This window comes from Carassius carassius, chromosome 35, assembly GCF_963082965.1.
Source record: "Carassius carassius chromosome 35, fCarCar2.1, whole genome shotgun sequence".
Taxonomy (NCBI): Eukaryota; Metazoa; Chordata; class Actinopteri; order Cypriniformes; family Cyprinidae; genus Carassius; species Carassius carassius.
In genome coordinates this window covers 359,024-372,500 of record NC_081789.1, presented here as the reverse complement: position 1 = coordinate 372,500, position 13,477 = coordinate 359,024, and the positions used below count along the sequence as shown (strand labels likewise).

General features: G+C 42.5%; 1 protein-coding gene across 1 annotated transcript in view; it reads right to left on the bottom strand.

Annotated features, from left to right (window-relative positions):
• The window catches only part of LOC132115853 (reversion-inducing cysteine-rich protein with Kazal motifs-like), a 66,901-nt gene extending 63,159 nt beyond the window's left edge, over positions 1-3,742 (bottom strand). Inside the window, exon 1 of the mRNA XM_059524228.1 lies at positions 3,487-3,742. Coding sequence (XP_059380211.1) covers positions 3,487-3,556 — 70 coding nt within the window. The 5' untranslated portion in view covers positions 3,557-3,742. The remainder of the gene's footprint in view (positions 1-3,486) is intronic.
• Between the last annotated feature and the right edge of the window lie 9,735 nt (positions 3,743-13,477).

The window sequence follows — 13,477 nt, the reverse complement described above, 5'->3', positions numbered from 1 at the left end:
CTCAGAGCTTGTTTTCTTTCACAGCCGAAGTCTGTCTAGTGACGAGATCGACTCAATAGCACTTCTGCTTCCCTGTGTCACCCTTTGCCCCATCTTTACAATTTAAGAGCTCGTAGCTGTACAATGTTGAATGGTGGTTGATTCTGCTCTGTTTTTCTGCATTCCTGCGTGTCAGGCTCAGAGAGCATTATGCCCCCGGGTCAAAGGTCACTTCCTGTGCATTAATAACCCAGCAGTTTGACATCAACAAGACCAGACTGACCAAGAGGGAAAACATAAAGAATATCCAACAGCTCCATCATTTCAGCTGATATGAAGATCTAACCCAACTGTAAAGCTGAAGAGTGAGTATTTGTCAGGCGTGTGACTGTCTCTCGGAGCGCTCAGCCAGCTGAGAGAATGCTCAGATTCACTTCCAGAAACCACAGCATTGTATAATGTACAAAACAATGCCAAAAGGATCACGTGTTTGTCAAGAAGAACGCTTGACGATGATTGAGAAGCTTACAATGTCCAGTTTGTGGTGAGAAAGTGGTTTTTACAGCATGCAACCGTCTCCAAGAACCGGAGACAAAGCCAGGAAAAGAACTAAAAAAGCAGAGCTCTGGAAGATAAACAAACCAAGCAAACGTCAATTACGGATTTGGCAGAAATTAATGGGGATTCTTTCAAGATGCATTCAAAAAAACTGAAAGAAAGAAACAAATGGTCCGAACAAATGGTCAAATGCACTTCCATTTGGATCATCTCACACCATGATGGAAAATTTGTGGAGTACACGCAAACCAAATATGAAGACTTTTAAAATTCTTTTTTCTCTCTCTCTAATTCATTTGCACTAGAAAACGCATGCATTCAATTAGGAAAAAAGAAAAGAAAACAACAATAAAAACAAAAAGATTTTTGTTGTAGCCAAAAAAACTTTGAATCTGTTGAAACTGCATTTACAAATGAAAGGGTTCTTTTTATAACTAAAGTTTAGTTTAAGATTTCAAAAACACCTGATAAGAATAAACACGCTTCATGAAGACACAAGGGAGCTCTCTGGAACAGGTGAATTTACTATAACATGAAGAGATTTACTATAAAGTTGTTCTCCTCTGCAATCAGCTTTTCTCCCTGGACTTAGTATTTTCAGCGTGATCTGACACATACAGTCAGAATATGTTCTGGATATTCATAATGACATGAAAGGGCCAGATGGCTTTGAAGGACATGAAATGCATGGGCATAGCATGAGTCCAGCATACACGCATGTCAGCAATCAGAAGCAGAGCACGTGAGGCTGGATCGCTCTCAACACTGGCTCTTCAGACCCAATAACAAGACATCAAACGCAACAGAAAACTGAGAGAGTGCAGTCCACACAGATCCAATGCCTTGACAAAGAACTGAATGAGTCCGTGAGCTGTAATGGCTTGCACATGTTTAGGTGGAGAGGTGTAGGTTTAGCTCAGTCTCAGCGGATCACGCAAAACTGTCCTGAGAACTAAGAGAACTAGTCTAAAAACATCCAGACAAAACCTTCTAATGACAAGAGTCAAAGAAACAGAATGAAAATAGTACACAGAATCAGTGTTACAAGTAACACGAGTTACTAAATCAGATTACTTTAAGTAACTAGTAAAGTAATGCATTACTTTTTAATTTAGAAGGAAATATCTGAGTTACTTTTTCAAATAAGTGACTTTGTTTCCATGTATTGACCGACAGCTCTGGTGTTGCCATGGTGACAGAAAAAAGTAACAAAGCAATGTAGTTAGTTACTTTATTTTAGGAAGTAACATTTTAATTACATATTGTAACATTCCTATATGCTGTGTAGAATTCAGAAAAAAACTATGAAGAACGTGAACCAAAAAACAAGAACCCAACTTCTCTGAAACAGTACTAACAAACACTGTAGCCTTAAGATTTCATACTATACAGATAACAGTGATTTGTAGCATGACTTAGATTTTCAGCCATGTCTGCCACCTCAGTTTTTCCTCTTCTAATCGTGCGCCGTACTTGAGGGAGTCTAAATTGTTTGCAGATGTTGTGTAGAAAAAAAAAGCCTCAAATAGGTAGAATGTGAGCGACTGCTTGACCTGGACGTGACTGGCTGAAGAGAGGAGAACTGACCCTGTCGCTGGACAACAGTGAAGAGAGCTCAGCAGACAACTTCTGCACGCTCACCTTATCTAACGCTGAAGCATGCCTTCTGTGTGCCACACACCACTCACAGCAGTTATTTACTGAAGAACCCTGAGCACACACACACACACACACACACACTTCAAAGCAATTCGGCATCCAGATGTAAGCTTGACTTTGTTTGACGCTAATAGAACATGAAAGAATTGACTTTTTTTTGTTTTATAAACAACATCAAAACACCCTTTGCCAGGGTGAAATTTTATTTTATATGTTTAACTCTTTTTGTCAAAGCAAGACATCATGGAAACAAGATTTGCTGATTCTGACACCTACAACAAATGGCATCCATGAACCAAAACAACAAATGTTCCCAACACCCTCATGACACTTTAACACTTTCATGATTAACATTAACACTATATCCCCTCTCAGTAATCTCTTAAAATTACATATTAACTGTAAAAGCACTTCAGTTCCCAGAATGCATTGTGGTATAATTTGCATTGCATGCATTTGCTATTTGCTGGTTTATTTTCGAAAATTAACTGGAATGAAGGACAATATTGCATTTCTCAGTTATGATCGGAGTTAGGAGTCAATCAAAATGCAAAACTCGTTTTCGTAAAAGTGCTAAATTAAATTAAATTTAATGTAATCACTAGGATTGTGACTTCAAACTAAACACAGATATTTAAACGATTATCCCACGATGCAACACATGTTCATTGTTTATAGTAATTTGTTGTTATTATGAAATGACTGTAGCATTTTGTAAGTCCTTGGCATTCTACAGTGAGTCATTCTGTAGCTAATGCGTGTTTATGAATCATAAATGAAGTGGTTATGAAGGGTTACTCTAATAGTAGTCCTCCAGACACGATGTGACTGTATCACAACTCTCAGAGACTGCTAGAAAACACATTTATTCACATCTTACTCTTAATATTTCATATCTGAAGCTATTATTTCCAATCGCCCATATGCCATATGAATAACGGATTCATAAACTCAAAGTTTGGGGAAAATAAGGGTTTAGCCCGACCACAGCCGAGCATACACACAGATCATCATGATAGACTCAATCCATTATTTATTGTGCATTACTAATCATAACACAAACCACAATTCAATAATTCTGATGCAGCGCTGAAAGCCGGATGCAGAATAACGGTGCAGAATCAACAAGTCCAAACTTCCGATATATGCTGTTAAAATGTCGCTATTGGAGCGGAATTATGAGCTTTTACCGCGAATAATTTGCAAAACGGTGTTTCACCGAATAAAACCAGCCGATTACTGACATTAAAACAACTAGAAGCAGAAGCGGAGAACTGAAAGCGGACTTACCCTGAGTGTAGACGAAGGCACAGAAGTTGCCGGAGAGAAGCAAAATGATTATCTCAAAACACACATACATCTTATTGAAATCCTAAAGTGCATGGTGGAGTCAGACGCAAACGAGACTCGAGCTCCATGAGATCATCTGTGCTGGCGGGAGCGCAGGAGAGCACAGGCCGCTCAGGAGACGCGGAGCGCGGCGTGGAGCTCGGAGCATGTGCGGCGGAGCCTGGAGGAGGAGCGGGGCTGGAACTAACGGAGACATCAGACACCGGCGCTCTTATACCGTTATGGGGGGGGGGGGCGCACGAGCAGGAGGGGAAACAGAAAAACAGCCTTACGAAACTTACAAAAAAAAGATCAGACCTGGATTGTTGTGCGCCATTACAGCTGTGTTGGGAAGGTTTCTTTGGAAATATAATAGCCTCAGGTCACAGATTACAAGTTAGGATACCCTATTTAAAATGTAATAGTGTAACTATTTCAGTTTCTTTATTAAAGTAATGTAATCAGTTAATTCCGAGTACTTTTCTAATGTTTTCAGCCGTTTATCATTTCAGAGATGTACTAAAGCAGGCAGGGTTCACCTTACAGTAGAATTACTGTCAGACAGAATCCTTCATCACAGATTAGCCTATTCAATTGATTTCAAAGCACAGCCACCACTACTTCGAGATCGTTCTAAGGTTAATACAGATTTAAAATCATAACAATAAGTAGCTTAATAGCTATGATATTGTTTTTGGAATCAAATCTTTGCATAACTAGGCTATGTCAGGAAACAAAGACATCTAACAGTGCCTTGGAAAAACGGTTCATCTTAAAAATAAAGCATACACATAAAACCAAATAGGAAATTACAGTTGTTGAATAAGTGTGGCAACCCGGAGGTGAATTTGAAGGATAATTTGCCAACTACGCCACTCAGGGAGTTACACCCAGAGAATTTAGGGTCTCTAAAAGGACACGCAAGTTCGTTCATCAATAATCGCTCAGACATGGGTGACGTTACAAAACAGCTGACTTTATTAAGTTACACACTTTAAAACACTCATTAAAATATATCCGGCCTCAGCCAAGCACAGCTCATCATAAGGGTTTGGCACTGAAAAGGTCACAGAGAAACCAGCTAACTGGGGCTTACCAGCAGGGTCAGGCTATCAGAGATTAGGCTGCCTATAGCAGGGAAATCATTCCTTTCACCAGTGCACGCAAACACACTTACACCATACTCCACGGATGGACACGGCACACTGTGAACACACAACCACCACCACTTAGAAGGGAATAGAGCCGGCCTCCCTGCCTTTGGCACCCAGATCCTGCGACACAAGAACAGAGCAATCTTAATATGGGTCATTAAAAAGGCACACAGAATAAATTAAGTCGCTGAATTGCCCTATTGCTTTCAATTAAACAAAACCCAAAATAAGAATTAACAAAATTGGAAGAGAAATGTACAAGGCCTATTTGCCCCCAAATTACAAATCAAACTGCTAAATTAAACAAAAAGTTAGAGATGCAAAAGCAAGACAATGGATTTTAGTTTACAGAAAAATAAACCAGATTGATCTCAACAGCTTGCCGGAAAATACAGCAAACTGGTGTTAACAGTTTACAGAAAAATAAACCAAACCGATCTCAATCAAGTTACAATAATTAACTAAGCAGCAAAACAAAATACAAACTAGAAAAATACAAAAGAAAAGACACAAAAATCAACACAAAAACAAAACTGCAAATGTTATCCGTGGGCAGGACGTGAAACGCGCCCAACTAGCAGTCGCAGAAGCAGTGCGAGATCTGCAGGAGAAACGAATCCATCGATTTCAATCACGGGAATGGCAATCAAGCAATCAGCTAACGCTCTCCAACATTTCCGGGCGAGCACCTGGAATAAAATAGAATATCACCATTTAATATTACTGTTATAGAGCCTCACCTGAACTTAGTAAACGCCGGTTAGACCTACCAATGATGAATATGGTGCGTGCATAATCAGTAGCACACACACCCAACAACGGTAGTCACAGCAATAATGTGTCCCCACGAGAAACGGAACAGCTGACTCGCACTTTACGAGAGGAAATGGCAATGAGGAACTTACTAAGGTGCAAGAAACACACGCAACCCAGGACAATTAGTTACTAAATTTAAAACCAATCTCATTAAGTCACCAAGCGTTCCTACCTCTCTAATGTCCACACCTGATGCCGGAAGCAGCCACAGTAAAGTGTTTGCGGTGCGTCGGTGACGTCAACAAATGACGTTGACCTAAAGCACAGGTCTATCGCACTTTATATCCCCATGGTGACAGCCAATTGGCTCACGATCCACATATAATTATAAGGGAAGGTAAAGGGCTTTCCCACCACATAAGCATGTGTGCTAAAATCCTGAAACACTGGTGTCTCATATTTCAGAGCAGTCAATGCCATTTATGAAAGAAATCAGTTAGATCTGTACTGTGTGTGTGTGAAAATATTAAGATGTAACCCACTTTGAAATCATTAACATCTTTATAAGTAACTGTAATTTAATTACATCTTTAATTGATTACAATTACATGTATTTTGTCATTAAATTAGGTAATTCCATTACATGTAACTACAGGTGACAGGTGAGACACACCTGGAAACAATGAACAATCAAACACACGGGAAGACTAGGTAACAGAGCACAGGGGGAGCAAAAACACAACACAGACAGTCCAGAATCCTGACAGTTACCAAGCAAATGAAATCAGTCTCATCTGAATTCATCTTTGCAGTGCAGAGGAAACACAGAGGCTGCATCAGAAGGGACATTTAGATGAATTTACACACTGTTTAATGCAGGACATTAATGTTTTAGCCTGCAGTTACAAATGCATTAATACTGTTTTGATATTTTAAAAATAAAATGTTGAATACTAATATTTGATTTGATTTGATTTTGTTCAATGAAAATATATTTTAAATGTAAACTTAAAACTGTCAGTAGGTGGCAGCAAGTCACGGTTAATAAGGGAGTCGTTGCGATTGTACCGAATCATTTAAACGGTTGATTCATTCATTGAAATTAATTCATTCAAATTAAATAAAACTACTCACCAGATAAAAAGGGCACTTTCTCTCAAGGAAGAAAAAGAGCAGGTGTTCAAGACCCCTGTGATGTCTATGTGTGCACGGGCCTGAGATGACAGATAGACATTCCCTTCAGCCTGAGACATTCATTTTTTATTTTTGTTGTGAAAGAGCCTTTACAGTTTACAAAAATAAAACTTTATTTAAAATATATGTGACAGAAAGTAATGCAAAAGCAACTTAGTTACTTTGCAAAAAAAAAAAAAAAATTAGTTACTTTTTATGGAGTAACGCAATATTGTAATGTATTACTTTTAAAAGTAACTTTCCCCATCTCTGCTATTCTCGTCCATGAAGCCAGTATGTTGATGTGAATGCTGGGCATTTGCTCAAAAAAAAGCAGAACAAGCGCTTGAAGAATTGTAATAGTCACCTATTTCTGCCTTTATGTACAGCTTTTTGAGGTGATGATAAACATGCTTTGTTGTATTGTTTTTTTTTCTTCACATGGAAAAAGCTAACTGTTGTATCAGATGCCTGTGGTGTAATCACGGACTATTATATGGACTTTTATTTGTTTTGTTTTGTCCTCGCGTCATTGTTATGTCACGCAATATGGTTTTAAGGAGAAGTGGAAGTGACGTCAAGGGGACTCTGGAGTTCAAACGGGGAAAGCGGTCTGTGTTTAGCGGGCTCTGTGTAATAGTTGCAGGAAGAATTCCTCAAAGGGACTAATACCCTATTTTTGTGGATTACGTGACAATTGTTTTCTGGACTACTACATCTTCCCATCGGCTAAACAGACTGAGGCGAGATTGCGTAAGTCCACGGGGATATATTGACTGCGGCTTCTCGCCACGCTTCGCCTTACATTTTTGTTTGGTGTCTTTTTCTTCTCGCGGAGTACATTGTCGTTCCGTACGGACAATTTATGTTGCTTGAATGAACTTTCGGTCTGCTGGCCAGGACCTTGGGACATTGGGATGTTGAGGGTTAAATGTGTATGGGTAATTTGAGAATGTTTGTTTGCTGTGTTGGAGTGCGGCCGTGCCTCCAGCTGTGAAATAAGCGCATATTGCTGCCCGTCTGGGTATCATAATGTAATATATCTCTCAATACACTTGGTTGAACTTGTGTTTCATTGTTTTTTCGTTAATATATAATTAATTCAAGTCGACATACATGTCAATTGTATTCTGTATATTTTTTCTTTAGTGGTTATTTAACGAAAGTAAGCTGTTATTGGCTTTATTTATATCAGTAGGTAGCAGATCCGCCCGTTACCTTATGTTTTGCGTGCAGTACTTTTTCCTTGCTTTGTTAGTGTAAGGGAAATTGTTACAGAGTGGTGGCCAGTACGGGGACTAATGTGGTAAATTATGGGCCCCAAGATGATGCCGCCTCTCTTATAGACTGGGATCCAGAACCCATCCCTTCTGAGAAAGTTGACCCATATCGCCACGTTACCACTAGACACAACCAAAGTGGTGTCACAGAAATAACCACCTTGTTGGATTCTCTGTATTTAGATCCACCGGCAGAAGAACAACCACCGCTGGATGAGGATGAGGATGCTGAAGGAGTCTCGATGGGGGAACAAATCCAGGAACTTCAGTTTAAGATGGAGACTTTGGAAAACCGTCTCAAAGACTCAAACGACAGCACACTCAACAGGGAGGAGGGTCTCAGAGCATCTATTGAGTCAATGCTTAAGGAGGCTAAAGAGTATGTTGACATTAAATTGCAGAGATTTGATCAGGTGTTGGTGGACTGCTTAAAGCGAAGAGATAAGCAGTGGGGTGAAGAACTGGAAAAGACTCGCAATAAATATCGTTCCTCTTGGAGGCCAGCTAGTTTCTCCACACCTGCTGGGTTATCATCTGCTAATCGGCATATGTCTAAAGGGGATGTCACCCTTTCATCATCTGGTGCAGCTACAAACAAGCCCCCTATTAGAATGGAGTTTCCCCAGTTCGGGGAGTCGAGGGAGTCTACGGATGTTACTGATTTCATTGAGCAGTGTGAAAACTTTCTCACCCTCAGACCACTGAGTGACTTTGAGTTCATAGGCACACTCAATGCTGTTCTTAAAGGTCCTGCACGGAGCTGGTGGTTGGCTTCCCGCGGCAAGATTTCCAACTGGGAAGAATTTAAAAGTGCTTTCCTTGAGGCTTTCCTTCCCACTGATTACCAGACAGAGATTGAGGATCAGCTCCGCTCACAGGTGCAGTCACCCTCCCAGTGCATTCGAGATTTTGCCTACGATCATCGGGCACTCTGTCTGAAGTGGAGACCAGATATGGAGGAAGACGAGATTGTGCGGCGCATCCTTAGTGCATGTAATTCAAGGCTGGCCAGTGGTCTGTGGGGTATCGTGTCTACCGTGGAACAGGTGGTCAAGGTGGGGTCGCTTATTGAGAAGGATTGGAGTAACTCTAAGGATTATTGGAGTCGTGTACAACAATCCCACCCTTCAGACCGCTCTTCTAAAAAACCTAGCAAAAAACCTGAACACGGACAAGGCCGGGGTCATAGTGCGGAGGTGGCCACCGTTTTCGGTATTCCAACCCTCCTGGTGGTGCCAATAGCCATCCGAGGGTCCAGTGGTGATGCTGTCCTTGATTCAGGGTGCACGTACTCCTTAATGAGTAAAACTCTGTGGAACAACATAAAAAAGGCAGGTGAGACACTGAGTGCAAGTGGAATTCCCAGGTTCATTATGGTAAATGGTCAAGAGAGTAAAGCTATGGGGACAACCACCTTACTCCTCTCCCTTCATGATGCTCATATCACCGTCAGCATACATGTACTCAGTGATGATCAACTTTGCATGCCCTTACTCCTGGGTTTAGATTTCATGTGTGCCAGCCAAATTGTTCTGAAACCCCACCTGAGGAAATATGTGATGCCAGGCGGCAAAGAGTATCGGTTCTTGCCTAAGGGTCGTGAGGCCCTGTGGTGGAGACATGCAGAGCCTACAGTTAATTTTTACATGGCAGTGATGGATGAGGTCGGTAACAAACTTTCTCCAGTTCCGCTGTTTGACGCACAGCCTGAGCTGGTTAGACCACTGCTGCAGAAGTGGCCTACAGTTTGGACAGATTCCACCGGTGCCACCGACGTCATAAAACATAAGATCTTGACTACCGACGAGCTGCCAACACGGAGGAGAGCTTATAGAGTGTCACCACAAAAGCAAGCGGTTATTGAGGAACAGATGAAGAAAATGCTAAAAAATGGTGTCATAGAGCCTTCCACTTCTGCTTGGGCCTCCCCAGTGGTTTTGACACCTAAGAAGGACGGAACGCTCCGTTTCTGTGTGGACTTCAGAGGACTTAATGCCAAAACACACCATGATGCTTACCCAATGCCACTGATTCATGAGATCTTAGAGTCCATGCACGGAGCACAATATTTTAGCTCGCTTGACCTTCAGAGTGGGTACTGGCAGGTGGCCATGGATGAGGAAAGCAAACAAAAAACAGCTATGATCACACACCTAGGCCTATTCCGATTTAAGGTCATGCCTTTCGGGCTGAGAAATGCTGGTGCCACCTTTCAACGTTTGATGGAGAATGTTCTGGGGGAGTTGAAGGGCCGAACCTGTTTCGTCTACATAGATGACATTATTGTCTTCTCCAAGACTCATGAGCAGCACCTGGGTGACTTAGAGGCAGTGTTTAAAAAACTTCATCAGGCCCGCCTAACTCTGAATGTTGCTAAATGCCACCTCATGCAAACTCAACTTACCTTCCTAGGACATGTGGTCTCAGGTAAAGGTGTGGAGATGGAAACGGCAAAGGACGAGGCCATTACAGCTTACCCAGCCCCAACAGATCTGAAAAGTCTCCAGAGATTCCTGGGGTTGGTGGGCTGGTATCATAAATTCATTCCTCGGCTGTCAGAAATTGTTGCTCCTCTTAATAACCTCAAGAAAAAAGGAGTAAAGTGGGAGTGGAATGAGCAGTGCCAGATTGCTTTTGAACGTCTTAAAGGGTTGCTGCAGTCCCCACCAGTGCTGGCTCAGCCAGAGCCACAGTCTGGTTTTCAGGTGCACTGTGACTCCAGTGATGTGGGTTTGGGGGCTGTTTTGATGCAGACAATCGAGGGTGAAGACAGAGCCATTGCATTTGCCTCAAGAGCCCTCCAGGGCGCTGAGCTGAGATACTCCACTTCAGAAAAAGAGTGCTTGGCTGTTGTATGGGCGGTGGAAAAGTGGCGTCATTACCTTGAAGGAGAGGCATTTGAAGTGTGTACAGACCACAGCGCACTGGCCTGGGCATTCAACTGTCCCAAGACGTCATCACGGCTTACAAGATGGACTTTGCGTCTACAGGCATTCACCTTCCGTGTGCACTATAAAAAAGGCTGCTGTAATGTAGTTCCTGATGCTCTGTCCCGAGTTCCTCTACCACAGGATGGGAGGGTATGTGTGGCTGTCGCAAAATCTTACTGGTCTGACCTACCCAAGTCGCTTCAGGACATCGGAAAAGCTCAGCAGACAGACCCTTTGTGTCAAGATCTTCCTCACACTATTGGTCAGCACTCACCTGATCGCATCCATTACCAGCTGCAGCAGGGAGTGTTATACCGGGGTGTACCGTCTAAGTATGGTGGCTTTAATTACCAGCTGGTTGTTCCCGCTACCCTAGTTGCGGAGTTTCTGTCTTACTTCCACGACAGTCCGTTGGGAGGTCACCTAGGAAGGATGAAGACCCTCCTGAAGATCCTGGAGGTGGCCTGGTGGCCCACAGTTCGCAAGGATGTTTGGACCCATGTCCGAGTTTGTCATATCTGTCAACAGTACAAGGGTTCGAATGAAAAGCCAGCTGGTTTTCTTCAATCGACCGAAGTCACAGTACCAGGGGAGATGATAGGAGTGGACTTTATGGGGCCATTCCCTCTCAGTAAAGCCCGGAATTCAGTTTTAATGGTGGTTGTCGACTATTTTAGTAAGTGGATGGAACTGTTTGCATTGAAGGATGCCAAGACACCAAAGGTCTGCCAGATCTTGAAGAATGACATCTTTACACGCTGGGGGGTACCTGCCTTCCTTGTGTCTGACCGGGGGCCTCAATTCACTAGTCACTTATTATCCAGCCTCTGTGAATCATGGGGTGTTACCCAAAAGCTCACGACAGCATACCATCCCCAGACAAACCTTACGGAGAGGGTCAATTGGACCCTTAAGACCATGATGGCCTCCTTTGTGGGGGAATATCATCAGGACTGGGATCGGTGGCTGCCCAAGTTCCGGTTGGCTATCAACACTGCCGTGCACGAGACCACTGGGGTGTCCCCTGCTGTGCTGGCATTGGGGCGCAGCCTTAAAGGCCAGTTAGAACGCCTTATTCACAAGTCTCCTGCACCCAATACATCTACATATCACACAGTACACTCACATACATTATTACTGAAGGAGGTCGAACGACATGTGGGAATGGCAAAGGCCAGACAAGCCAGGTACTATAATGCACAACGCAAAGATGTACACTTTGTTGTTGGGGATCTGGTCTGGGTTAGGTCACATCCTCTGTCTAAAGCCTCAGCTAAATTCTCTGCCAAGTTTGCACCCAAATGGTCAGGGCCTGTTAGGGTAGAGAAAAAACTAGGTCCAGTAAACTACCGTGTTCGTTGGCTAACTGATAAACTGAAGGTGGATAAAGTAAATGTGGTCGACTTGAAACCATTCTATGGTCCAAATAAGCCGCTGGCTGGGGGGGGGGGGGGGGGATGTAATAGTCACCTATTTCTGCCTTTATGTACAGCTTTTTGAGGTGATGATAAACATGCTTTGTTGTATTGTTTTTTTTTCTTCACATGGAAAAAGCTAACTGTTGTATCAGATGCCTGTGGTGTAATCACGGACTATTATATGGACTTTTATTTGTTTTGTTTTGTCCTCGCGTCATTGTTATGTCACGCAATATGGTTTTAAGGAGAAGTGGAAGTGACGTCAAGGGGACTCTGGAGTTCAAACGGGGAAAGCGGTCTGTGTTTAGCGGGCTCTGTGTAATAGTTGCAGGAAGAATTCCTCAAAGGGACTAATACCCTATTTTTGTGGATTACGTGACAATTGTTTTCGGGACTACTACATCTTCCCATCGGCTAAACAGACTGAGGCGAGATTGCGTAAGTCCACGGGGATATATTGACTGCGGCTTCTCGCCACGCTTCGCCTTACATTTTTGTTTGGTGTCTTTTTCTTCTCGCGGAGTACATTGTCGTTCCGTACGGACAATTTATGTTGCTTGAATGAACTTTCGGTCTGCTGGCCAGGACCTTGGGACATTGGGGTGTTGAGGGTTAAATGTGTATGGGTAATTTGAGAATGTTTGTTTGCTGTGTTGGAGTGCGGCCGTGCCTCCAGCTGTGAAATAAGCGCATATTGCTGCCCGTCTGGGTATCATAATGTAATATATCTCTCAATACACTTGGTTGAACTTGTGTTTCATTGTTTTTTCGTTAATATATAATTAATTCAAGTCGACATACATGTCAATTGTATTCTGTATATTTTTTCTTTAGTGGTTATTTAACGAAAGTAAGCTGTTATTGGCTTTATTTATATCAGTAGGTAGCAGATCCGCCCGTTACCTTATGTTTTGCGTGCAGTACTTTTTCCTTGCTTTGTTAGTGTAAGGGAAATTGTTACAGAATAATGTCAGAAATCTGTGTATGATTGACGTGTCCTGCTCCTCAGGCCATCATCAGAACAAACACTACTCCAGCGGAAAACCTTCTCAGATCAGCACTGATTTGTCACGATCTGCCACTTTAAAATAAAAACCATAAGAAAGCTATTCAAAGATATTCTAGGGAAAAAGATTACATCTATGGCTTTGGAGGTGAATGCAGGCAGTGTTATATTAAACACACACACAACGCTTCCAGAGAAGCCATGATGAGGTTTGATTGTGTTTCTGTGGCATGTG